The following is a 25,903-nucleotide window of genomic DNA, read 5'->3' on the forward strand; positions in this document are numbered from 1 at the left end:
AGGACATACTAGTCCTGGGCCAGGTCAAGCGCTAGCACAACAAGCACACGAGGCTGCTCGGCAACTGAACCGTCATGGTCGTACGGTGACAATCCAATGGGTGCCAGGCCACAAGGGCATTGAAGGCAATGAGGAAGCAGACCAAGCAGCAAAACTGGCTGCTGCAAAGCCCCATGAGAGGAACGCAACAAGAGATATCTCTGGCACACGTGAAGCGCGCATGCACGGATAGGGCCCGAGAACAAAGGACGGAGTGGCTGAATACCGCCCTCTCCGAGAGGACCCCAGGGACTCAAAGGTCATATCAAGCTCCCAGGGGATGGAAGCAAGATCCGACTGCTGCTGCTGCCCCTAAGGCGCTTGCACGTCGCTACTTTCAACTGAAAGTAGGACACGCGGCCATTGGAGCGCACCTAAACCGATTGCAAGCACAACAAACAACCGCATGTCAGTGGTGTCAGGCGCCGAAAGAGACGGTTCAGCACCTGCTATTTGAATGCAGACACTGGCGCAAGCAAAGGAGGACCTTCTATAAGGCCCCAAGCAAAGCAGGGATCAACGCTCCAGCAACTGGAGAGGAAGCCCCGCAGAGGCGACTCTTTCAGAACTAGAGAGCCACGCAAGCTCTCCTAGGAATGCTCGCAACAACTGAGTTCGGCTACGCACGGGGAGACAAGGCGCGTGAGGCGGACCGCATTCAGAGGGATAACGGGCGAGGTTTAGACGAGGTAGAGGAAGCAGAGCGAAGGGGGGATGGGTAGTAAAGAGGGTAGCCTGCACAGCCTCACGGGCGTGCCCAGGTGATACCCACACAGCTAAGACCACCGAGGAGGGCTAGGCCCGAATGCCTTTGCGCAAACAAGGCGGATCAGGCGAGGAAAAGGGAAAATAAATAGAGCGACCAGATGAAAGAAGGGTGATCCCGGGAGACTGTATGGAATGGTAGCATGCTACTACCTATAGATGGGTCTGTCATAGCCAGAAGGCTCTATATGGACGTTAAACTTGATTAATAATAATAATAATATGCCATCGGGACACTAGTGCACCACTATAACTTTGCTTTACCAAACAAGGACTCGGACATGCCATTCGAGGAATGGTTTAACCTCTGGCCCATCCGATGCCCAGTCAAGGTCTGGAAAAGAGAAAGGTTTGCTAGTACTCAGCCAAAAGCATAGGAATCGGGACAGGAGAGAGGGACAACGACGTGAAGTATGGCAGAGTTCAGCGCCTGATAAGTGAAGTATTTGATAGTTTCTTTCAAGAAATCACTGGTGGACGAAGAATCCATCCTTGTCAGAATATCCATGGCCTTTTCTCAGAGGGAAGTGTTGAATCAGTCGACTGAAGATAATAAGCCGTTCATAAGGCATGTAGGCACGAGGTCGCGTCGTATTGCTGGTCATGTGATAGTAGGGATGGATACGAGTCCTACATTGGTGCGATAAGCCGTTGGAGGGCCTCAACTCGACTGCGAGTATGATATCCTAGTTCACTTTGTATCTTGTCCAGCAAGACCCATACCCTGGTCTTTTTGGCAATGCTATTCACGTGCTTTCCAGCTGTATGGGGATTAGTCCTTGGTTTTCATGCAAGATTGAATGATTGATCCCTTAAGTAAAGAAAAAAGGAAAGAAGGAAAGAGGGAGTACATGAAGATATAGAGAGTGCTTACCCAAATAAAGAGGAACTATCGAGAAGCAGCGTACTTGATTCGGGATATCTGATATGGAGATGTTGATGATCTCTGTGCCATGTTCTTGAATCTATCTCCACAGTGAATACCATATCTTACACTCTCAGTTTTGCACTCACTTTTAGTGCATTTGCTGGATCTTGGAGGACGGGATCTGTATAAAGCAGGATATGAAGAGTGTGATACCAAATGATCGCCGCAGCTAGCTAGTCTTTAGAACGTGGTCCAACATGGCGGAACGGATCCACGAGAGTTTCAACATCTCAAGAATGGCAACTAAGGGATCAGAAGAAATGCTCCAAGCTCACCAGCTGCAGGGACAGCAAAGTGTATCTTGCGTAGTCCATCTTCAATTGGGTCCGCATACTTGATACCTCGAAAACATTCAGACAGGCTTGCGTACCAATTCTCCGCCTCATGCAGCAAACTGTAGTATTCGGATAATTCTCCCTTGCCATATACCAGGTCAAGAGCTCTACCGACGAGCCACAAAACTTGATTCCCCAGGCTATCCTCTTCCGTTTCCCCCTGCCGCCAATGGACGTTCCAGAACCAGGGCTCATCTGCAAGTGGATCTCGTTGGTGATGGACACCGTAATCTCATGGCGAATCCAGATCCAAAAGTTTGCACGGTCAATGCCGACTGATTGCGCGCTGATACCGTACATCTGAATAAGCTTCGTAGCTCCTTCGAAGTGTCGGCGATACTCTTGGCCTTGGGTCGCCAGGACCTCGTAGCTGCTCAGGATAATTACGGCACTTAGAGTATCATCCTCAGGGGCAGGGCTGCGAAGTTGCTGAATCAAGAGATTCAAGGCTTGGGTATAGTATTTGGTGGCGACCGGCACCCAGATTTCTCCGGAGGCCACGAGGCCCAGCTGTCTTGCCGTGAAGGCACAGACGCAGGTAAGAAGCAGCTCTGAGGTCAATGATCGACGCGCAACTATCTATCAACTTATGAAAATGTCCTCTATTAAGATTGAATCTCTTTGTGAGCCTTTCCATTTGCGGGATTTGGGGGATTTGGGGCATCCGAACATCGTGAAACCGGGAAATCCGTTCAAAGCGGCTGACCGAGGGTTTATATATCGAAGTCCAGTCAGTTCGATGCGGTAGAGATACGCGGAACGTCACAAATACGGATTGTCAAGCAGATCAAAATTGAGCGCAGCAAGGCTCAGGTTGAGGCGCTGAGGACGACTTCCCATGAGAACCTTGTCAATCTGCAGGAGGTTTTCCTGGAGGATAACATGATTTTCTTGATATATGAGGAATGGGGAATACCGCTGGAGAATATATACTCTGTCTTCCATCTCGGAGAAGTGGAGATTGCCACCATTTGTAAGGGTGTAAGTTGTAAGTGCGACCCTTTATGAGCACAGTTACTGATAAAGGATAGGTTCTACATGGCCTGGCATACATCCATGACGTCCTTGATCTCTACCATGGTGCCATTAATGTGAGAAATATTCTCATTTCAGCAGATGGTGGTGTTAAAATAGGTAGGTTGAGCCGACTGGAGTATAATTCTGTCCCACTGACACTGCTAGCGAGCATTGGCAACAGTATGATACAGCAACTCGACCATCATCAGCAGTGCTGGGATATTTGGGCAGTCTGCTGTATGGCTGAGGCACTCTTAGGGCCGAAAGGTGATATGGGTACAAGGGGCATATTAGGTTGTCTCGCAGACGATTTTGTGAAGCCATGGCCAGCCGCGACTGCAGAGGATCTTCTAAAGGTGTGAGAGCTAGCGCTTGAATCCTAGACAACAAGCTAATGAGTTAAAAAAGCATCCTTTCCTTCAATACAGCTCTGGAAGCTGGTGTTTAAGCAGGTCAAGAGACATCTACTTGATCACCGGGTTCGTGGATGAGCTACATCCTGAGTGTGTGATGTACTAGCTCCTTGGTTTGCAGGCTAGCAGTTGCATTGAATATTGATTACTTCTTTTCGTCATATTTCAAGTACTAAATAAAAGAAAATGTTGCTGTGCTGAAATGCACCTGACAGGGTATAGAAATCATGATACATAAAGAAAGGGACTGTTTTTGATCTGAGCTGTTGGGTGACCTTGATGTTTCATCAAGAGCAAGCACAGGCGGCGCCCCATGACGAAGCAATGAGGAGACTAAGGCAGGCTAGGCTTATTGTCCCTCCCATTTCTCTAGTTTGAAGTGGCTTTGCGGTTCGGTTACGACTGCGCGTTGATGGTGGCCGATTAAGGATCTATTTCCGGAGAGAGAAGTGTCCTGAATTGTAAGGTTCCCATTGAAAGCGCCGGGCCACAGTTTCAGCATGCCCTCATGGTGGCCATTGCAAACTGAGGATGTAAGCGCGCGTGTCGACTATATAGCCCCTATTGCAGAGGCTCAATCGTGGCCACAGGGAAATATGGCTTCTCTTGTATTGGGTATATAGGGTGGACACGTATATAGGGTGGACATAGTGATTCAAACCTGATCTCAGATTTAATCCTAACTTTGTTATTGCTGTTTCAATAGCATCATAATAACATGTTGGTGTACGCCTTTTATTTTACCCTCTTTGCCTTCCAGGCACTATCAAAAAGTGTTAAGTTTGTCTCCCCGTCGCAAAGCAAGACTTCATTTCTCATATCGCGGATTAGTTTCGACGAAAAAATCACGGTGGAGCTTGACGAAATAGATGACCGAGTGGTACATCATGTTTCCGTTAACTCTAATAATATGTTTGTGCCAAATAGATTGAACGCAAATATCGGCGACCAAGTGGAGTTTAGGTTCCACCGCCTGAATCGTACCTTGACACAGTCAAGTCTGGAGGAGCCATGTTCCTCCATTGGCGAGTTCGATACAGGATTCAAACAATTTAATCCTGAGGACAAGAATAATCCTATTATCACCTTGACAGTCAACTCTCTTGATCCGCAATGGTTCTTTTGCAAACAGACTCAACCATCATCTCACTGTCATGCTGGAATGGTGTTTGCACTCAACCCAGGTGATAAGATGGGAACTTTCCTTCAGAATGCAAGGAGAGCTAGCAGTGACCCAGTTTCTAGCATCTTGTCTGGGCCTGTTCTGGGGCTTATTGCAAGCTCTGCAAGTCCATTTCTTAGTGTTTCCAGCCCTGCCGCCACTTCCGCTGCCACTCCTGCTTCCTCTTCTGCTTCCTCTTCTGTTGCTTCTTCCTCTTCATTATTTAGCCGGATTCCTGACAATGTTTCTGGCAATATAATTGCCCTGAGCTCTACCCACATTTCTTTGATGGTGAGTCCAGTGACAGTGATAACTGTAACCCAAACGGTTAGCTGCACTGGGACTACTGATCCAGCATCGGTTAGACGTTCGACCTCCATGTCTAATCTCACATCAGAAGGAGATTGGTCAACAGTTGCTCCCCTTGGTGCAAGCTTGTTTACTTTACTTGCTATGGTTATGATGTTATAGATTACCAGCAAGCTCCTTCACTTCCCACAATGCTTCTGTTCTAAATCTATCATTTGGTGGACTTGATTAATTTTGAATCTGATTTTCCCTGTTTAATAGTCTTTCTCCCTAGTCAATCAAAACAGACCGGAAAGGACACAGCCACCCAATCAGTAAAGTTAAAGAAATTAGTTAGGAATGTAAACAGACAAGGCACAAAGTAGCACTGGATAGCAATGCACTAGAGCCAACTTATTAGGAGCATTTCCAACTAGCACTTTGAGAATCATGCTTTCAGAGCGGTTCTTCTAAGCTTATTTAGAATCTTGACTACGCTAAAGAGCTCAGACAACAAATCCAATAAAATATCTATACATCAAAGGGTGATATTATGCACTTTATTCTGGTGAAGCTTGTACTTGGGAAGTGAATACAAAACCATGTCACAACCAGGGTAGTCGCATTTCCGGCCCTCTGGAAAGTTTTGCCGCAGCTTGTGGGTTGCAAAGTGTCTCTGCAGCGTATCTTTGCGAGCATATGTATACGCTTTTGCCCTAGGATGGCCAGGGCCACCAAGGCATACTGGGCATTCAAGCCCACTTTCACTCTTTAGGGGAAAAGGGTTTCTCAGCGACCAAATCAGCGGAAGCTTCATCGAAACGGATTCTTTTCTGCAAAACTCTTGGCAGGTCGAGGTTGTGGAGAGCCAGGCGCATCTCCAGGGATTGGATCCGGTCCTCCACCAGCTCGGCGTCATTGACTTTGTCCACATCTCTGTTCTTAAACTCGAGGTCTGCAAGAGCTCTTCTCTCCGGTACCACATGTGAGGTGTCTGGCTCAAAAGTAATTGGCTGGCCCTGATAGTTGCCTTCAATGATGTGATTTTCGACGCCTTCAAAAAATTCTTCATATTGTTTCTCCTTGGCGGCCTTATGCAGCTTCTTTCTTTCCGCTCTGACTTTGTGCTTAGCCTTTTGGAACTCCCTGTATAGATCTGTGTCGTGAGCTTTACGTAGCTGATGTTGTAGTGCGATCAACTCAGCCCGAAGCATGTCGCGCTAGCGCTTCAGACTAGTGAGGTCGGGATTCTTCTCAAGTTCTTGCTTTTGCTGATCGCTCAGATCTTGCGGTACGGATGCATCACGAGTCAAACTTGAATTGGTAGCGAGCTTGATTAAAGAAGTTCTTGCAGGGGTTTCCATGAAGGCAGATTGGGTATCATCCTGGACCTGGACATAGTAGGCGAATTTACCACTTCTCTTGTGGCCCATGATAATATTCCGAGAGTGCTCATCGAGATGTCCTACAGCTATGTCAACACGTATAGATGGCAGGTAAAGGGCATTCCTTACTCAAGTTAGCTGCAGCCCCTTTCCGGTATTTGTACAGAGAGCCAGGAGTCTTTAAACCTGCCGACCTGCTGGTGGCGATCTCATATTCCTCTGCTCGATCATATTGGTAAGCTAGTGCGGGATGAGTGATCCACCTTCCCTCAGAATCTTTCACAGGGCGACGAAATATTGGAATTTCCTTCATGCTCTCTTTGAAGTGGATCGGGGTGCTGAGTCGATGGGCTGGGACATGGGTATAGAGCTAGATATCTCGAGGCTTCTTGATACGCTCACTGGCAAAAGCGTTGTCAAGAAAAGCATATTCCAGTATGTCTTGGATAACGCAAAGGCCAAGGTTATCATTCCGCTCGGTGTATGTGTAGACTGGTCTTTGAAAGGTTAGCTGATTTCAAGCTGGGTAAGAGACTAGACTTACGGGACACCCCGGTTTCTCCTGCCCTTGTTTAACCTATGCTTGACTCGCATGAGCAGCATCTGACAATTCGGATCTTCCGGGTGTTTCACCATATAGAGTTCGACATCCTTCCATTTCAGCGAGTCATTGCTTCTCATGTATCCAGAGGACTCGATAAGCGTTCCAGGGCGCGCAGATGTTGAAGTCATCATCTTTCGCAATGTACTATGCTGGTGTCGACACCGTACCGTGGCGAATTGCACTTTGCTGACAGCCATGAGATGATAGGTACTGAAGAGAAGATCATCGATGTTGACAGGTGGCTGAGTCTTTGCTCCCAAGTCAAGCTCGTACTCATCGGTTAGTGTGGTGCATACAAGCTAGCAAAATCAGCTTGATCCTTATCTCCTGAATATTTCCTTACCATAGTCATCTTACGCCTCAGTGCGTACGGAAAGAGACTATCCATTTCTTGGCACCAGAAGATTCTACAGTATCGTGCAAAAACCAAAGATCCTGACTGATACTCAACATTATGGTTATCCAGATACCAGCGAAAGAAACCTTCAATCACTCTCAGAGTGATATTCTTCAGCCAATAAGCAAGTCTGGAGGTTGGAGCTTCGATGTAAACTTCTGGAAATTTCGTTTGACATGACGGACATAACCCTTGGTAGTATCTGGGAGATCATCCTCAACCTTTGGCTCGGACTGCTGAACGAAGCTGTTCCAATCAATATCTGCTGTCTTTATTTTGCCTCTAACCATTGGAACTGAATAAGTCTGTATGCTGCGTGATCAAAATATATAAACATGAACATGTTGGAAAACGACATCTTAAGCAGGAAGAAGAAGGCCCTTTTATCTTTTTTCCCCCCTCCTTGTCCTTTTTGCTCTACTCCTTGTACTCACGGTGTAGGCGCCAGGCTCATCTCAAGATGTTCACAGCGCTAGGACAGACTGAGTAAGGTTGACTATTACTCATAAAAGCGGCGATTCACAGCGTGGAAAGGCCACAATTTCTGGCCCAAAGGCCACGCACAACCATGCCCTTTCCGTCGTCACCCAGACTTACTCCGTATACCTAATCGCTCAGCGAAGGTTGTTGTTGTCCCTCAGATTTGAGCTCCTGCTCGGCTTGAGGTTCTCATGTCGCGTTTCTGTTTCATCATCGCAGTGTGTCCCATAAGGTACATTATTATTCGATTGACGCTCGAGAAGCATCCGAATCGTGACTCCCATTAGAATACTTCATAGACAAGCAGGGGTCGTCCTCGGGGAGATGCACGATACGCTCAATATGGTCGAAAAGGCGCTACATCAACTCTCATTGCTTCCATTTGCCCGTTCGTATGCATGTCTATTATCCTCAAATTTTGGTAGACTTATCCACTTGGCGAGAGTCGACTCCATGGACCGAGACTGACAGTGCAATCACATCTATCTATCGTATCCGTAGCGGCCCCATAAGCTATCTCATTCGTACACTTGACAACTGAGCGCAAGCAAGGTCATATGTTTCCTGTGGTCGCGTAGCCAAGCATCCCGAGAAACTGCACGAGGTAGATACGACGGTGAGGCGTGTAGCAGCGATGGCGCAAGTTAACAAGGGAGGGATCTAGAAATGTGATTATAAGATTAGTTCTGAAGCTGGTGAATCGAAGACTAGGAATCCGGATGACACTTAGTGAGATAGCGGTCATAACTTCCATAATGCAACGAGTCTGTGGCTCTTCGAGGGACCAAGGAATGATATATTGACTTTGCATTTCAAAGGTCTATGCTCCGTCGATGGTGATGCGTTAGTTGATGCAATGATTGCTTGCTGATGCTTTGAGATTCATCAACTGACGAGGCAAAGTTTGCAGTCTCTCGTCTGTGAAAGATCTAGAGAACGAGTCAGCAAAAAAAGAGCTAAACTTTCTATAAGTCCTGGCATAGGGGTGGGCGTGAATGTGTGGGTTAAAAACAACGGCCAAAACAAGCAACGCGTGCTGATGTTGGTCTCATGTTTCTGTTGAAGCGCCCCGACAGAGGCAAATTCGACTATAAGGTCATACTACAATCTACTCAAAGTACAACGAAGAAAAAGGTGGAAGAAAAGGTCATAAATTCATTAATCTACTTTCAGAAGGCAGAAGTAGACTGTGACAAAGCGTAAAACCAGTAAATGATCAATCTTCGTCCCCCAAGTTCAACCACCCATAGAACATCAAGCCACCAAAGACGATCCAGTCATCCACCGAGCAACGTTAACCATGAGTGAAAAACAGGGAGAGAAATACTGTGTCGATGTCGAAAGCACAAAAGTGATAAGGTAAGTTCATTGCATCTGCACAACCATGTTAGCAGAAGTCGTCATGTCAAAGAAGAGAAGAAAGCTCACCAGCAACAACCACTTGTTTTCAGCGAGCTGACAGAACTCCTCACTTGGGAGGCTCAGCAAGGCAAATGCCATGGTAGCAGTAGCCAACACCTGGACCGCAATCGGAGTTCTTGTGGCACACAGGATCGGCTTCTTCGCCGCGAGGAACAACGGGAGGGTCAGCGACACAGATGCCATGATAGCGGTAACCCACACCGGGGCCACAGTCGGAGTTCTTGTGGCAGACGGGATCAGTCTGTTCAGCACGGGCAAGCATGGGAGGGTCAGCGACACAGATGCCATGGTAACAGTAGCCAACGCCAGGACCACAGTCGGAGTTCTTGTGGCAGACAGGGTCGGCCGACACTTCACGAGCATCCTTGGGAGGGTCAGCGACACAGATACCATGGTAACAGTAGCCAACACCTGGACCGCAGTCGGAGTTCTTGTGGCAGATGGGGTCGTCACGAGAGGTAAGCTTGGGAGGTTCCGCAAGACAAATGCCATGATAGCAGTAACCAACGCCAGGACCGCAGTCAGAGTCCTTGTGGCAAACGGGATCCGCAGATTCAGAAGTCTGAACAAGGGAGGCAGAATTCTTGTTCGCAGTGTTTGAGGCGGTACCCTCTCCAATGCCCCAATGGCAAATACCAGCAATGCAAAGACCGTTGAAGCAATCTTTGTTAGAATGGCAAGTAACGATAGAAGCATCATCTCGAGTGAGCTTGGGTGGGTCGGCAACACAGATTCCTTTGTAGCAGTAGCCAACGCCAGGACCACAGTCAGAGTTCTTGTGGCAGATGGGATCGTCGCGTTCAACCTTGGGGGGGTCGGCAACGCAGATTCCTTTGTAGCAGTAGCCCACACCAGGACCGCAGTCGGAGTTCTTGTGGCAGATGGGATCGTCACGAGAGGTAAGCTTGGGAGGGTCGGCCACGCAGATTCCCTTGTAGCAGTAGCCCACACCAGGACCACAGTCGGAGTTCTTGTGGCAGATGGGATCGCCGCGTTCGACCTTGGGAGGGTCGGCAACACAGATGCCCTTGTAACAGTAGCCAATGCCGGGACCGCAGTCAGAATTTTTGTGGCAAACAGGATCGCCAGCGTTGACAAGGCCTATTGATGTTGAAAGAGAAAGGGTGTTAGTAGGATGAGACGATTGGTTGGATGGTTGGAAAGAAGAGGAAAGAGCCTCAATTGGGCTAAGACAGAACATAAGAGGTAAGAACGTACCAAGACCATTGTCAGAGAGGTTCATGCCATCGGCGACAGAAGCAGGTATAGCAGCAGAAGCTGCCATACCAGCAAACACGCCGAGCGCGAGAGTGGAGAACTTCATTGTGACTGAAGCTTGACAAGTCGTCACAAGAAGGGATGTATGAGTGAAAATGTTGTTGATCGATGAGAGAAGATTCTAACAAGGAAGAGAAGAAGATCGATGCGAAGAGGGGTGAGGAGGGAAAGAGAGAAAGAGCAGAGAAGCAGGAGAAGAAGGGAGAATTTATACCTGAGATCTTGTCGCTAAAGAGTGCGCTATAACAGCTATCTCGCTTAATCTTTTGGAGTCGTGAATATCCAATGCAGATATTTCTGTCAACATCACTTCTGGAGAGGTCGATGGCGGTGGCGCTATCCCTAGAGAAGCGTTGTACGTGAATGATATGCTTCCTACAAGAGAGAATGACGGCTCTTCCCTGTTCTTCTCAGTGCGAGAGCCTTCTATATGGGGTGTACCGTGAATAAACTCACGGAATACTCCGTTGATTTGACTCAGACCACCCGGCTGACCCATCTCAAGAGAAAGGTTCTGGACATCAGGCGGTTCGGAAAGGTTATATCCACGTAGAAGTGAATCTCGATTGTGAATGATGCTGTCGTCATTAGCAGCAGATAGTCGATAGGAGAGACAGCGCAGGACATGAAGGTGGAAAAGATCAAAGCATAGGTATGTTATGCTTCATTACGAGCTGTGCATATGCTGCAGAGGTTGTCTAGATTGATCTGTATATGAGCATTATGTGTAGGGAGCAACCATATATAAGACCTTGGCTAAACATGAAAGGCTTTTCAAGTCAAGCAAAGAACATAATGCTATTATGCTACGCTATCATCTTCAAAATGTTGATATGGAGGCTACAGACTGAGATTAAAGCATCCCGCAAGAGAATTCAGGCAATAGAGGCTTCGAATCCCAAAAGACTATACCGCTATCATCAACGCTCATGCATTATGCGTGGCTTTCATGGTATGCTCGAGAATCAGTCTGCTTCATCTTTTGCGATGCTGTTTCTTCACTCTACAGTGCTGTTCGTCGTCGGTTTACTGATCTAGTCCCGGATATTTACATGACTATGGAGTAAGCCATTGCTGCAAACGTCCTTCATGTTATTCGGGCCCTGATCATGAATACTAACGTAATAGAGGGCAACCGAATAGAACCTTGAAGACACGCGCACAACAATACACTCCATGCAGCTACGGTCAATCTTCATGAGAGTACAAAAGTAGCTTCAGATATGGATCTGCTTCCGTTCGAAGTGTTTTCGCATCGGTTGATGCTTCGGTTCGAGAGCTGACTTTTGGCCGGAACCGTGATCTATCAAAAACCTGGTCAAAACAGAGCAGACCACGTCGAAGAGCAATAGACATCAAGAGTTCCTTCTCGACCTCCTGACTATCAGACGTTAATAGCATTTTTGCTACAATCACCCCCTATCGCGTCAGAATGTACATGAAGCAGAAAGGGTACATCGCGTAAGTAACTAGGTCTTCCAATTGCCAGGTTGACTTGAAATGAGAGGCTAATGATGGGATATTGATCTGCATAGGTTGAGCTCTCCAACATGTTCTCGAACTACTTAATCGTACAAGCAGCGGACTTCAGTGTGGTCCGGAAGTGAAGTACATGGCTTATATATTTTTCTTTTTCCCACGCGCTACGGCTTTACTTATATGGGGGACGTTAAGAGGCTTGCGCGGACCGGACAGCGGTTGAATTTGAGAAGCTTGGGGCTATTCCCGTTCATGGAGAGAAAGACGATTGCACTGAATCGAGTGGTGGATAGCGTGATAACTGACATGGAAGGGTTTGCGGTGTTGTGTGTACGCCGGAGAAGGCTGGACAACGTCGGTCTTTCATCGAGGCACGGAGTTGGAGGCCATCTCAAGGCCAACATTGGAGGGGAATACATTAAGTTTACCTCTCATGCTACGTGAGCAATCGCAGAGTTTAAGACTCAATATTGTTGACACAAGATCCTCTAGTAGGAACGATCCAGTATTCAGATTGCATCGTCGGACTGCAGATAGGAAGGACAAGGCACATCGAACAAGTATGACATTCATTGTCAAAGGCCCATCGGCAAATTATGTACTGCTGCTATGCCTCAGCTTCGTGGGAAATTTTCTCATTATTGTACACATCAAATATAAGTCAGGTCTACTGGTTGCCGGGAACCGGTCCATCCTTCCCAATCTCCAATCCGCGCACCACCAGGAGGCTGTAGGAATTCATTTACATCTAGAGAAGACGTAGAGCGGTGGAAAATCTTGCCCAATAACCAGATATACAGCTTTACGCAGTCTCCGGCAGTCTCAAACGCCGATTTGAAGTTCTCGGGTTCAGAAATCAAAGCCGGACCGACAATTTCTAGGATCTTCCCCCAATCCTCAATCGGCAGAGTGCAGACACCGCTTCTCACGTAGCATTCGGCATGCGTGCGGAGGGCATATTGCTTCAGCTCACTGCAGGTCTGCGGCTCTGGACCGTTGGTGAAGGGGACTAGTTCCTCTTGCAGGCAGAGCATGGTCTTCGTGATCCATTCCTGGCCGGACGCGCTCATCTTGGGTCTCCAGACGAGAGACTTTTCACAGAATTTCTGGCCGAACCCAATCGGATAGCCTGATTGTCCACAGTGGTATCGAGACTCGAGGCATTGCGCGTAGAAGTTGCAACTGTTGAGAGGCGGGTGAGTACATTCTTCAGAACTGTGGTTTTGGGTGCATTTATGTTAGTTTCATGCATTACATCATTGTGAGAAGTCGCTTGCTGATTGTACCTTTGGGAATTCGTTGTCGCATCAGTGTGACTCGGTGACGTTAAAAGAAGTAGGGCATAGGCCAAACCAGCAAGAGATGTAGAAGGGTACATAGTAAGGTTATGTTCTCTTTAGAAATAGGATTTTGTCAATGGCGTAAATTATAGGATGAAGTATCTTGCAATAGGACTAGAGGGGTTCTTGTAGTGATCTGAGCTTCCCTGCCAAGGTCAGTGCTCATATCAGTGAGACACATGATGGGCTGTGCTGATCCTGGCATCTTAGGCGCAATCAAGTATAGAAGCATGTGAAAGGAACGGTTAGCAATATATTTGACACAAAACGTTAGGGTCTAGATCGAGGGCAGGGACAGTCCTGCAGGCATAGTCCAGGTCGATTTCGGTTAGCCTGATATATATATTCCACTTCATGTACTTAAAGACCTACTGCAATACAATCACCATAGAGCTTGAAGATAATACATCTGAAATTAACTGACAATATACTGGATAATATCTAGAAAGAAGTAGACAGAAGACCTCCAACGAGACAGACTACGAGCTCGAATGGAATCATCCCTCAACCATTGTGATCTGAGTATCCAGCAACTTATGCATGGGTTGATTATGGACATGAGTAACATTAGAATCTAACATGGATCTAAACTGTCAATGTTGAATCATACAGATTCAATGTTGGTTTCCAAAGCAAACAGAAAAAAACAACTCCCTATCAAACCGGTGTGTTTACGTCCCATGCATAATCTTCATTTACGAGTCAATTCTGTTGCACGCGAGATTGGGAGCCGGGAAGGAGTCAGAGTCGGCGAAGGGCAGGTTAAGAGGTAAATCGACTGTTGAGCGAGAACCGTGTCAGTACAAATGGCGTCAGCAGTAACCCGTTGGGTATATAGCAGAGGGTACAGACGCTCACAGTAGTAGAAGCACATATGCGGAATTGAGGCACTAGTGGTAGTTGGGCTGGTGTATCCCACAAGAGGATCTATAGTAGAGACGAGGCAAACATTCTGTTGACAGAGAAGTCATATACCTTAGACGAGATGCTCCGGCCTGTTTTGCAAGCGTGTAGAAGCCGGAAGACTCGCGTTTGACGCAGCACGTGGAAGAGACAAAACATTGAGCAGATGTGGAACAGTGAAGCATCACCAAGCTCCTCCTTCCACTCTTTTCCCCACAACAGCTTCCAAGTCAACGTCAATATGCTTGATTGAAAGACAGGTATACCAACTACTTTTACTTTTCATATACTTGTTTGTTTACCACTGTGACATGATATCGAATCAGAAGATGTGAGACCTAGAGCTTCGACCTTGACTACATTAGCTGACTGTCAGGATTTCGCTGAATGTTCTCAATCTGCATGGACCAAAGGTGAACCAGTTGCTCTTCTCACAACTGGTCGCCATTCGCTGAGCATAACCATTGTTCAGGCATCCCATAGTAAACGAAACCACTGCTTAGGGTTGTTCTTGTGGCACTGGCGGGTGTATCCCTACCTGACCTGTTCCTGAGGGGATGCGCCTGGCCATGGACTGATCTTGCATTCACGGTTATTTTGGCCTTTTTATCTGTTTACAGAGCTTCAAATTCGCTACAATTGCCTCGTCTGGTTTATTACTCCTTCAGGGAAATGCTTCCAACGCCATTGCTGATTCATGCACTATAGGGCGGCTGCTTCCCGGACGTTGAACGGTATAAGTTATAACATGGCACAAATGGATACTCATGTTGATCCAGGGGGCAACACTTGTTTTACAACAGGGCTGCAATGATTTCCTCCAATGTTCAACTAAAAGGACAAGAATAGTCGCTCGGTGAGATATTGCGCGCCCACAAGCATATACAACTGGACGAGTTCCGCCGTGAAAACGATCGCAGATATAGATGAGAATTGGAATGATCTCAGAGACTTCACATATCTCTCGACAGCATTCCGACCTCAGGCTCCGTATAAGTATATGAAGTACCCAGGAAACCCCTCCTTGATCCTTCTATGGTTAAAGCTAACTAGAGGTGATTTGCAGGGTCCCACCGGATCAGGTCTCCGTGTCGCATCATCATTCGATCAGCATGTACGACCCATAATATCCCCATCCTACAATTTACATCGTTGGTCCATCTACATAAAGACTGGTTGGTGCAGCAGAAACCCACCGAGAATTTCTCCGCATCAGTGATCGCTGGCTGCCCCGCCAATGCTTTATTAGACCGGTCACCGAGCAATCCCTCCTCCCGAGAACACAGTAATCGTAAAAGAACCAGGAGTTCTTGACGTCCACCGAAGCAAGACCGCCGTGTGCTGCGAGATGGCCAAACCCAGCAGCAAGATTCACCGTGCTTGGTGGAAGGAGTGCTCCGTCTACCAGATCTACCCAGCTTCCTTCAAAGATTCCAACGATGACGGCATTGGGGATATTCCCGGCATCATTTCCAAGCTCGACTATATCAAAAACCTGGGAGTAGATATTGTCTGGCTGTGTCCGTCCTACAAATCCCCTCAGGTGGATATGGGCTATGATATTTCCGATTACTATAGCATCGCAGACGAGTACGGCACGGTCGCGGATGTGGAGAAGCTAATAGAGGGATGCCACAAGCGAGGAATGAAGCTTTTGATGGACTTGGTGGTTAACCATACGAGTGACCAGCATGAATGGTTCAAGAAATCCCGCAGTTCAAAGGATAACCCGTATCGCAACTGGTACATATGGAAGCCACCAAGGTACGATGAGCAGGGAAAGCGTCATCCACCAAATAACTGGATCTCTCATTTTCAAGGTATGCTCGATCGGCCGAAGAAACTCAGTCAAATACTGACAGAAGCAGGAAGCGCTTGGCAGTACGACGAGCTCACGGATGAATACTACCTCCATCTGTATGCCAAGGAACAGCCTGATCTCAACTGGGAGCACCCACCTGTGCGCGAGGCCGTCCACGACATCATGCGGTTTTGGCTGGACAAAGGAGCGGACGGATTTCGGATGGACGTGATCAACTTTATCAGCAAAGAGCAGAGCTTCCCTGACGCCGATGTCAAAGATCCCAAAAGTATCTGGCAATGGGCCGACAAATACTACGCCAACGGGCCCCGCCTACATGAGTACCTACAGGGTCTGGGCCAGATTCTCAAAGAATACGACGCTTTCAGTGTTGGTGAGATGCCATTCGTCAAAGACACGGAGGAGGTTCTGAAGGCTGTCCGTTTCGACCGCAACGAGATCAACATGATCTTCAACTTTGAGCATGTGGATATTGACCACGGAGAATTTGACAAGTTCGTGCCCGGAAGCTGGAAGCTTACTGATTTGAAGGCCTTCTTTGAGAGATGGGAGAAGTTCATGTATGAAAACGATGGGTGGAATGCTCTGTATTGGGAAAACCATGATCAGCCGCGGTCGATCGATCGATACACCCAGGCAAAGGAGGAGCATCGTCTGGTAGCCTCCAAGCTCCTGGCTACCATCCTAACGCTACAGGCTGGCACACCGTTTATCTACCAGGGTCAGGAATTAGGCATGAGGAACGTGCCAGTGGAATGGGGCATCGAGGAGTACAAGGATATAGACTGCCTCAACCATTGGCATGAGTATGTACACCCCCTACATATTCATGAACATGACTGACGCACGCAGACTGCTAAAAACCAAGCAATTCGACACTAAAGCGCAGCAGATCGCCAAACAGGAGTATCAGAAAAAATCACGAGACAACGCGCGCACGCCAGTTCAATGGAGCTCAGCACCAAATGGAGGCTTCACAGGGCCCAATGTGAAGCCCTGGATGTCAGTCAATCCGGACTATGTGCGCATCAATGCCGAAGCAGAGGTCACCGATCCAAACTCAACGTACCACTACTGGGCGTCCGTGTTGGGTCTTCGCAAGAAATATCTGGACATCTTCGTCTACGGTAACTTCGAGATGGTGGACCGCGATAGCCAGGAGGTCTTTGCGTATACTCGACAATATGAGAATCAGAGGGCGTTAGTTGTGGGCAACTTCACCGACAAGACGCTGGAGTGGGATCCTGCTGCCAACCGCATCAAGGGCGTAAAGGAGGTGCTGCTCAACACTTATGAAGAGGCAAAGAAAGCGTCACCAAGATTTGCTGGAGAGAAGTGGTCTCTTCAACCGTATGAAGCGGTTGCGGTACTTGTGCAGGAGTAACGGGATTGTGATGCGGCTTTATAAACAGCAAGTGACGGTCGACCATTCGATAGACCTGAGTAGAAATAGACCTATGATATGAACACTATGTGCAGACGACGCTTCAATTCTCGAAAGCTTCGAATGTTGTCAGTCGACTCAGTCCAAGATAGCCGTTGCGATTTGGAAATGCTTCCCCGCACTGATAAGCGATAAGCATCCAGCTTCCTTGATCTACGGAGTGACAAACTTCAACTTCTCCCTTCACCTTCACCTTCATTCCAATCTCCATAATTGCATACCAACCTCGCAAACAACCACCAAACGCAATTGACACACACAACCATGACAACCCAACCGCCTCAAGACCAGACATCAACCACCCCCTCACTCCCCCCACACCTCGACCCAACCACCTACCCACGAACCCTCACCTCCGCAACCCACAACATCCATCTCGAACTCACCTACTCGACACTGAACCCCACCGTCGCACTCGAGCATACCTCCTCCCCGGCAGCAGGGGCCAATGTCCTCTTCCTCGGCACAACACGCAACACCTTCGAAGGCCGCGCCGTCTCCCAGCTCAGCTACACTTCGTACCCGCCTCTAGCGCTCAAATCGCTCATGTCAATCGCTACCAGGGCGGCGGAGAAGTTCGATCTAAAGGGGGTGTATATTGCGCATCGGCTGGGGGTTGTTCCAATCTCGGAGGCGTCGATTGTGGTTGCGGTTAGTGCGGGGCATCGAGGGATGGCGTGGAAGGCGGGCGAGGAGGTGCTGGAGGAGGTGAAAGAGAAGGTGGAGATCTGGAAGAGGGAGGAGTTTGTGGATGGGGGGATGGAGTGGAGGGAGAATAGGGAGAGAGATGCGGAGGGGAGGTTATTATCTTCGACTGAGGGGGGAAAATAGAGATGTGGATTTATGAGGTCAGGTCTAATGTACAGGTACGAGTCAGGCTCAGTCTAGTTCTGTACAGCGCAGCGCAGCAACGAAGATACGATAGATCAATCCCGCTTCAAAGGCTTTCCTTCTCTCTTCCAGTCATTGATGTGCTGAAGAATCAGCTTCGATGCCGACTCGGGCGTATCCTGCCGTCCAATGCACTCGACGAAATCATTATCGGGGTCTGTACCACATTAGCAGTTTTCACTTGACATAAAGAAAAGAGAACCTCACCCATCAGATAAAAGTATATACTGTGGTCCACCAGGTAATCCTCCCCAGGCTTCACATCCTTGGGCGTACTGAAATACACCCGGTACTGCTTGCACACATGCTTCACCTGCTCATACGTGCCCGTCAAGCCAATAATATCCGGATGGAACTCCTTCAGATACTCCCGCAAAACCTGGGGCGTATCGCGCGCAGGATCACAGGTAATAAACACTGGCAGGAAGATATTCTCCCCCTTCGTCGCCTCCTTGACCCGATCAATAATCTCGGCCATCTTATCCAGTTCATCGGGGCAGATATCAGGACAGTGCGTGAAACCAAAGTACACCTGCCAACCACATTAGCACGGGTACAAGCATCTCGCAAAGAAAAAGAGGAGAACCACATACAAAACTATACTTCCCCTTCAAATCCTCCGCCGTAAACTCCTTCCCATCCAAATCCATCAGCGTAAACGGGCCCCCAACCTTCGGCCGTCCAACCCCCTTGCTCATCTCCGCGATCCGCTTCCGCTCCAACCGCTCCTTCTCAACCCGGAAATAAACGATCATTCCCGCGCCCGTCAGCACGAACAGCAGCGCCGCCTTCCACGAGAACGGACCCGTTGCGTTCCGCGCGCGCAGCTGGCCCATCGTCTTGGCGCGGAGACAAGCCGGGGAGGTCGAGAAGCCTCGCTGCTGCGAGGTGGCACGTCCAATTCCAATTCCATTTGGCTTCGGTGTTGTGAGGGCGCTTCGGGAGAGAAGGGCGGCTGTTCGCTGTGTTGGGAGGCGAGCGCTGGACTCGACGGTGGAGATGCCGGACCGGCTTAGCCGGCCTAGAATGCGGGAAACCGGTCGTACCGATGAGGCCATGGTGTGTTTTGTGAGTTGTGTGGAGTGTCCTTGGGATTAGAAGTTTTGTTCGGAGGTTAACGCTTATTGTCTGATGCGCGCTCAGTACGGATGGTGCCACATGTGGTTTAGTGTTGCTGCCTGAGGCTGTAATAAAACAAAATCACGTGATATTCCATTAACTGCTGCTTCTGGGATTAATATTTCTCAGACTATGGTCATCAATCTCGTTATTTTAAAATTACATAACTGCCCGATGTAGACCTTCTAGTTGAACAATGGTAAAGAGAAAGTAGTCAAACAGAAGAACATGCGAGGTAAGCAGCGTCAAACGAACCAGGTATTCTCTTATCGGACGAAAAAACGAGACGCAAGTAAAAGATGTGAAAATGGAACATGACACTTTTGCGATGGAAGCTCGCAATATGTACACTTGAGATAGAAAAGGAGGTCGTGTCGTGGAATTCAGAATTGCAAGGACATATCACTGTACACTCCGACTAGCCTGGCTGGCCCGACTGGCCCGACTGGCTCGACTAGGTGTGGTCCGTGGTTCATCCTCTTCAAGAACATCGCTGAGGCGCGTGGGATGGCGATGACGAGGAGTCATCGATTCCCAACCCGCTCCGACACCCCAACCGGAACCGGTGTAATCGACAGTGGTTGGTGTGTATAGAGGCGCCGATGATGCTGGGAGGGAGCTCGATGCATAGCTCTCCTCGTGAGGTCCATGCTCGTACTCCTCGCTCTCTTCGGACATGGCAGGAGGATACTCGATCGGACGGCCTTGAGCGCGACGATAGCTGCCATATTCTTCGTCTCCTTGCTCGCTGCTTGCAACACTAGGGTCGTACGAGCGATCATCATTCGCAGAAGCTGGTCGGCCTCCATACATATTTGATCCTTGCTGCGGATAGTAGTGGCTGGCGTACGGCTCCTGTGAGTCTGCTGCTGTGGTTGCAGGTTGGCGAGGAGCAAGATCCTTTCCTTCGGTGAATGGGTCGGTCTCAACTGGAGACACGGGCGCGTCGTCGTAGTACTGGCCCTCGGATTTCCCGAGATTTTCGCCGGTAGAGTATGGGCTTTCCCGAGCAGAAGTGCGGCTCATGGCGGTCTGTCGACTGGAAAGGCCTTGAATCATAGGAACAACTTGCACGCCTCCCACAAGCGTCGGCTCTCCGTTTCTGAGCGAATTGGTGCGGTCACGTTCTTCCTGCTCACGGCGGCCCAGTTCCTCCCAAGCTCGGCGAGCTTCTTCCTTGGAAATCTGCAGCTCCCGTCGCATTTCCCTGAGCAACTCCTCAGCGCGAGTCTTATCGATCTCGGCCTTTTGTAGAGAGGCGACGGCTTCGGCGCGGGCTTGCCGCTCGTTCTTGAGCTGCTTCTCGAGCTCGGCTTGTAGCTCCTTGGCTCTCTCCTGTTCCGCGCGCGTGTCGAAGAACCAGCGTTGGAATTTCCTTTCCGACGACGCACGCAAGCGCTGCAGTTCCACAACCGCATGGAAGAGGTTGGCACCAGCCGCGGAGAGATCGGTGACCTGACGGGCCATCTGCTGGCTGAGGGGGTCGCGCTCCAACGCTTCGTTGTTTTGCTCGAGCTTCCGAATCCAGTAGCTTGTCAGACCCTCCCAGTGCGAAGACAAGGTTTCCCACCGCTCAAAAGCATGAGGAAATCCGACCCGACGTGGTTGTTGCTGATTTTGTACAGTGTCCGGTTGGCTAGCCGGAGGTGCCTGTCCCTGTGGTTTGGCGAATGTACTGGGCGGAGCAGCAGCTTTCGCAGCAGCCGGTTGTTGAGCACCAGGAACTTGCTGGGTGGGAGGTACAGGTTGTCTGGGTATGTGGGAGTCGGCGCGGCGGGCCATTCCAGAAGTATTGGTTGTCATACCGGGCGCTGCGGTCGTTCTGGGAGCTGCACCCCGCTGTCCGGGCTTTTCACCGGCAACGCCAGCAGCGTAAGGCTGAGTCTGTTGTGCCTGTCTGGCTTGGTCCTCCTGATGCCTGCGCTCCGCTTCCTCCTGCTCCCGAGCCCTTGCCTCTTGTTCTGCCTTCTTCCGGGCCTCACGATCCCGACGCTGTCTCATTATATCGGTTGGTGTCCGAACACCGCTTGGGGGATGAGGGTTGACCGGAACTGGTCCTTGAGCGGTGCGCGTGGCGCCATTCTGAGTACGGCCGCTAACTGCAGGTCCGGACGAGACCGGGGCACCCGCAAGATCAGCCATCGACGCGTTCACTTCCTCCCAATCTGTGGTGAAAGGGAAGGGTTTGCGAATCGCTTCTTCGAGAGTCCAGAGGATCGCAGAGGCCGTTCGTGGAGAGACGCGGGCCGACCGACGAGGCCAAAAGGATTCGCCGGCTCGTCTGGAACGCTCTTCGTAGGCTTCAGAATCGTACTCTTCCGCGTCGTCAGTTCGTGCTTCCGAGATCGCAGGACGTAGAGTAGGGTTCTGGGCGCGGTCTTGGCCGGAGGCAGGTTGTACCAAGACAGGAATCGACTGCTCTATTTGGTGGTATCGTCCCGAAACATCTACTGAAGCAGCTCGTCGGTGATTGAGACGAGGTGTTCTGCGTAACGAACGGGGACTTCCCGAACCACTCGAGGGGCGGGCTAATGGATCTAGGAAAGAATCAAGCGCAGGATTAGGAGCAGCAGCCTGCTGCTGGCGTTGCCGTGGAACGGTCGTAAACTTTGATGGGTCGTGAACTTCGTAGGTCTCGTCAATTGGGCCGTGGGTGTGGTGATACACTGTTGAGGATTGCTGTAGGGGACGTGGAGAGGGATGCGATGACAACGTGAGGGTAGTGCGACTCGATTCTCAGCAAACACGAATTGCGAGTCTGAGCTCGCCGACGTCAGCGAGTGCAGGGCAGCTCAGTGGAGATTCCGCTTGTCGGAGGGCCTCTTTCTTCCAGCAAACACCTTGAACCCGCCTCTGAGTAGGAGATGGAGAGCGACTTCACCGAGGAAGAATGTGGATAAAAAATGGAGACAGGAATAAGCATTGGGTAAGAGAAGATAGCAGCATCCCAGAAAGAAGGAGCTAGGAGACACTGTGGCTGGTCAAATGGGGTGGTGCGTGGTGCGGTCTAAGTGGGAAATACAGCTCTCAGGATTAAATGGGATGGCTGGGAAAATAGAAGCTGCAGGAGGATGGAACAAGGAAACCCACGAACAACGCAAAGACGCACCTCAGAGCCCAGGTCAGCGCACTACCAGACCGCCACGACCAGCTGGAAATGGCTCGTAGGCGTCATGGAGTCGAGCGACAGAGCTCAATGGCTGCTGGAAGATTGTCCAAGTGCGTAGTAGAGAGCTGCACAGTTGTCCGAGAAGACACGATGACGGCGGCCGGGGGAAGAGGAAAAGTCGAGGGACTTTCCGAGGGCCAACAACCGCTGACTGGCGCCAACACTGATTCGATGAGAGATCAATTGGGCCAATTCACTCTTCCCTGGGTATTCTTTTTATGACTTAAAACTAAGGTGCATTTATAGGTAGGACGGCACATAGCCTTCTGCCTACTTTCTAGTCCACTTACATTTTTCACACTGACCTACGAAGTTCCGGGGAAGAACATCAAGGAAGCTCATCCACAAAGTAGTTCTTTGCAGGTTGTATATAAGATTTTGTACAAGGACAAGCAAAAGCAAAGGTGTTCTGATTCCGTCGAGTCCTCTTTGGATCCGATTGAGATACTGTGGTGGTGTAACAATCTGACTCGCACTTTGTGGATTTGCGACTTTGGTTTCCAGTCAATATCTAGCAGTCAATATCTAGCAAGTCGGTCCTAAGGTCAACCATCTGGGGAAGTTAAAAATCGAGAACAATGGGTCTGTGGAGGATCTATTTCCACCAACCTGGAAAGCAAGAAATCGCTAGTTGTCGCTATTCCTAATTCTCATGGTCGCTGGACAGCAGTCTCATACTAATTCTTGGTTCCCGCTCGCAAAGCGTCACTGCGTCAGTGCTGCATTGGCGATGCGTTGGCAATCTGTCAAAGGGACGAGATTGGCGGTCCTTTCTCATTGCCAGTTAATTCAAATCTTGATGACCGTCCCGATGACTTGATTTTTAATTTCAGTGTGCTCGAGTATTGATACTCTCATGGCAATAGAAGCCAGCAGCAGCAGCAAGGTGTCGCTCCCTAGATTCAATAATTGCGTCCATGGCACCCAGATCAGTCCCTCCTTGGTCTAACTTATTGCTGGAAACGAACCCTTGATCGTTGGTCTTTGGTTGTAACCGATTCCAATGGTCTGGATCTGCTTAGACGGTTGGCCACTCGAAATCTTGGGCTCTGAATATACAGAGTACCCGGCAATCCATCGACGATCATCAATATTCCAGGGTCTCACGAGGCGGCTGTCTGGAGATAATCAAACTCTGCATCAGTCGTCACATAGGGACGATCTCTCTGATGGACTTGCAGACGATTCTCAATGACCGTCAGAGACAAAAGAAATGAAAAATATGCACGGCTCACTGCCTCCAACATCTCTATGGTGATGGCACTGCAACACAGGAAACTCCATCCATAGTCTGAAGATGCAAATAAGGATCTTCGAGATATATACCAGATGAGCCGAAGAAATCCAGCAAGGGCGACCGTACGAATCGGGGAATATCAAGCCTTCGAGTTCTGGAACCCAACCCATCCGCGGTCTCAGAATTATCGACTCATCCTTACTGGTATACTTGACTTATGACTGCGATTTCTAATGGTGTACCTGCGCCTCGGCACTTACGCATATCATATGGCTCTGTGGAAACTGTGCCTCATTGATTCCACGGGCTCTGCGTCATTCCTCTCACATCGATCGATGCATGGATCACTGGCACCATGTAGCAATTCATTTCGGAATTTTGATCAGGCAGATTGGTGAATCCCGAGGGGACTGAGTCCAGGCCTGGTGGAACATCTAGATTATCGCAAAATGTGATATGGATCAACAATATCCTACCCCTCGGCTTCCAGGGCTTCGGGTTCCTGGAAATCAATGAGAGTGGAAATGACATGGCAAAAGGACCATGTCCGAATTGAACCTATCAACGAGTGATGCTTGAACACTCTCGAAGTTTGCGGAAGATTCAATTCCCGTAAAGGAGGGAAAAGACCGAAGTAGAAGAGATCAAACCCGGGCAGATACGTGAATTACACGATCCACATATTACCAAGATGCAGCTCTGCATAAAACCAGGATGTTTCAGCGTTACATTCATAGATACTAGATCAAAGTACGCAGCACAGCCATAGAATAAAGTACTTGGTATTTCTTTTCATGACTGCTGGGCTCGAGAGTTGAGGCCCAGATACCAGGAACCATTTCCCTGCGCCACCGGAATGCAGGTTATGCGACCTTGTTGCTTCCCCGACGCCCTCTCCTAATCTTGTCTTCTTTCCATCCACCCATCCCTCGTACTTTCGCAGGATTATCGAATTCTTCATTATTCCTGAGTTGCTCAGTTATTCCGTACCTTTTTGCTTCCCATGATGTCATTTGTCCATTAAACAGTGTTTCATTTCCCCGTTCAGTATGCATCACAGAGTCCCCGTTGCAAATCATTCGGGCTATTGTTCATCACTGCAGAAGATCGAGATGGACGATACCACGAGCATATTGAGTTATCAACTCCATGCATCTGACAGCTTCCTAGAGATGGACTGAATCGGAGATTATCACTAGTTAAACAGCTCGGTCTTAACGGTGGGATAGCAGGAGGGTGGTGCTTTTACCTACGCGAGAGTTTCAAGTCTCAACACCAGTCATAAAGACAAGATCCTTGACTCGATCGACCTTCCATCTCTAACCACTATCATCTTCTTCTCCTCCTGCATCACGCCGCAATAGAAGGAAATTTTACTGGTCATCGGAATCGTACTTTCCAACCACGTCCAAACCAGCAACGTTAGGAAGCCTGCGTCATCTCCAACAGAGCTCCCTCCCCTACATCATTATTTCAATACGAGTCTATCATACACGTATCTACGGAAAAGTGCGGCCATGCAGCAGAAAATCTGCTTAGGCTGATCGACATAAGACGCAGATTCAACCATCCGGGAACCCGGAATGCTGGACTACAGGCTGATTGCCTGGTGTACAGAATAACAGACTTCCGGTTGAACAATTGAGCAATTAAGACTTTAATAGACCATGCGCGGTCAAATGCTGGGGATGACTGAGACTTACTGGCCGACCCGATCAGGGCACTGTCTGACTCTCCCTTCGAGCCCTATCTTGGCAAATGTGGCGTCAAAAACCATATTGACTTAATGACTGTGCTTCCTGAAGAGTCTTGGTGGGGAGAGATCGACACGATCGGCCACCATTGCAGCGAGCGGAACTCGGGCCAAGGTTTAGCGGCTATGCCCCAGCGCTACTCATCCTGAATCTGATATCTCACATTCTCTTTGTCTAGTACCAAGGCAAAATCATCCTAGAGGATTCGAAACACTCCAGCCTCCGGCTAGAA

The 25,903-nt window shown here is 49.1% G+C and overlaps 9 protein-coding genes across 9 annotated transcripts, besides 8 other annotated features; 3 read left to right on the forward strand and 6 right to left on the reverse strand.

The window, feature by feature from the left end:
* Positions 1–172: part of a mobile genetic element that runs on past the window's edge.
* A 1,811-nt stretch (positions 173–1,983) lies between these two features.
* NFIA_069830 (uncharacterized protein) lies at positions 1,984–3,146 on the reverse strand (the record flags this gene model as incomplete). Its single annotated transcript, XM_001263708.1, has 3 exons — positions 1,984–2,581; positions 2,840–2,937; positions 3,120–3,146. 3 exons carry the CDS (start codon positions 3,144–3,146, stop codon positions 1,984–1,986), a joined length of 723 nt encoding a protein of 240 aa, XP_001263709.1.
* Positions 3,147–4,112: 966 nt separating this feature from the next.
* Positions 4,113–4,144: a microsatellite.
* Positions 4,145–4,215: 71 nt separating this feature from the next.
* NFIA_069840 (uncharacterized protein) lies at positions 4,216–4,460 on the forward strand (the record flags this gene model as incomplete). The annotated part of the gene is made up of 2 exons (XM_001263709.1): positions 4,216–4,377; positions 4,425–4,460. 2 exons carry the CDS (start codon positions 4,216–4,218, stop codon positions 4,458–4,460), a joined length of 198 nt encoding a protein of 65 aa, XP_001263710.1.
* A 374-nt stretch (positions 4,461–4,834) lies between these two features.
* Positions 4,835–4,860: a microsatellite.
* Positions 4,861–5,711: 851 nt separating this feature from the next.
* NFIA_069850 (FluG domain protein) lies at positions 5,712–7,324 on the reverse strand (the record flags this gene model as incomplete). Its single annotated transcript, XM_001263710.1, has 6 exons — positions 5,712–6,103; positions 6,182–6,412; positions 6,462–6,683; positions 6,735–6,829; positions 6,877–7,235; positions 7,280–7,324. The coding sequence occupies 6 exons, from the start codon at positions 7,322–7,324 to the stop codon at positions 5,712–5,714; spliced, it is 1,344 nt and encodes a 447-aa protein (XP_001263711.1).
* Positions 7,325–9,281: 1,957 nt separating this feature from the next.
* Positions 9,282–10,559, reverse strand: NFIA_069860 (uncharacterized protein; the record flags this gene model as incomplete). Its single annotated transcript, XM_001263711.1, has 2 exons — positions 9,282–10,336; positions 10,454–10,559. 2 exons carry the CDS (start codon positions 10,557–10,559, stop codon positions 9,282–9,284), a joined length of 1,161 nt encoding a protein of 386 aa, XP_001263712.1.
* Positions 9,307–9,675: a microsatellite.
* Positions 9,307–9,781: a microsatellite.
* Positions 9,945–10,309: a microsatellite.
* Positions 10,560–12,642: 2,083 nt separating the features above from the next.
* Positions 12,643–13,370, reverse strand: NFIA_069870 (uncharacterized protein; the record flags this gene model as incomplete). Its single annotated transcript, XM_001263712.1, has 2 exons — positions 12,643–13,207; positions 13,279–13,370. The coding sequence occupies 2 exons, from the start codon at positions 13,368–13,370 to the stop codon at positions 12,643–12,645; spliced, it is 657 nt and encodes a 218-aa protein (XP_001263713.1).
* Positions 13,371–15,583: 2,213 nt separating this feature from the next.
* On the forward strand, positions 15,584–17,441 carry NFIA_069880 (glycoside hydrolase family 13 protein; the record flags this gene model as incomplete). Its single annotated transcript, XM_001263713.1, has 3 exons — positions 15,584–16,055; positions 16,104–16,863; positions 16,910–17,441. The coding sequence occupies 3 exons, from the start codon at positions 15,584–15,586 to the stop codon at positions 17,439–17,441; spliced, it is 1,764 nt and encodes a 587-aa protein (XP_001263714.1).
* Positions 17,442–17,765: 324 nt separating this feature from the next.
* On the forward strand, positions 17,766–18,332 carry NFIA_069890 (molybdenum cofactor biosynthesis protein MoaE; the record flags this gene model as incomplete). Its single annotated transcript, XM_001263714.1, has 1 exon — positions 17,766–18,332. One exon carries the CDS (start codon positions 17,766–17,768, stop codon positions 18,330–18,332), a length of 567 nt encoding a protein of 188 aa, XP_001263715.1.
* Positions 18,333–18,427: 95 nt separating this feature from the next.
* Positions 18,428–19,450, reverse strand: NFIA_069900 (SCO family protein; the record flags this gene model as incomplete). The annotated part of the gene is made up of 3 exons (XM_001263715.1): positions 18,428–18,549; positions 18,600–18,924; positions 18,986–19,450. 3 exons carry the CDS (start codon positions 19,448–19,450, stop codon positions 18,428–18,430), a joined length of 912 nt encoding a protein of 303 aa, XP_001263716.1.
* Positions 19,451–19,913: 463 nt separating this feature from the next.
* NFIA_069910 (uncharacterized protein) lies at positions 19,914–22,686 on the reverse strand (the record flags this gene model as incomplete). The annotated part of the gene is made up of 2 exons (XM_001263716.1): positions 19,914–22,190; positions 22,651–22,686. 2 exons carry the CDS (start codon positions 22,684–22,686, stop codon positions 19,914–19,916), a joined length of 2,313 nt encoding a protein of 770 aa, XP_001263717.1.
* Positions 19,926–19,968: a microsatellite.
* A 495-nt stretch (positions 22,687–23,181) lies between the features above and the next one.
* Positions 23,182–23,210: a microsatellite.
* Positions 23,211–25,903: the final 2,693 nt, after the last annotated feature.

Source organism: Aspergillus fischeri, genomic scaffold (assembly GCF_000149645.3).
Source record: "Aspergillus fischeri NRRL 181 1099437636252 genomic scaffold, whole genome shotgun sequence".
Taxonomy (NCBI): Eukaryota; Fungi; Ascomycota; class Eurotiomycetes; order Eurotiales; family Aspergillaceae; genus Aspergillus; species Aspergillus fischeri.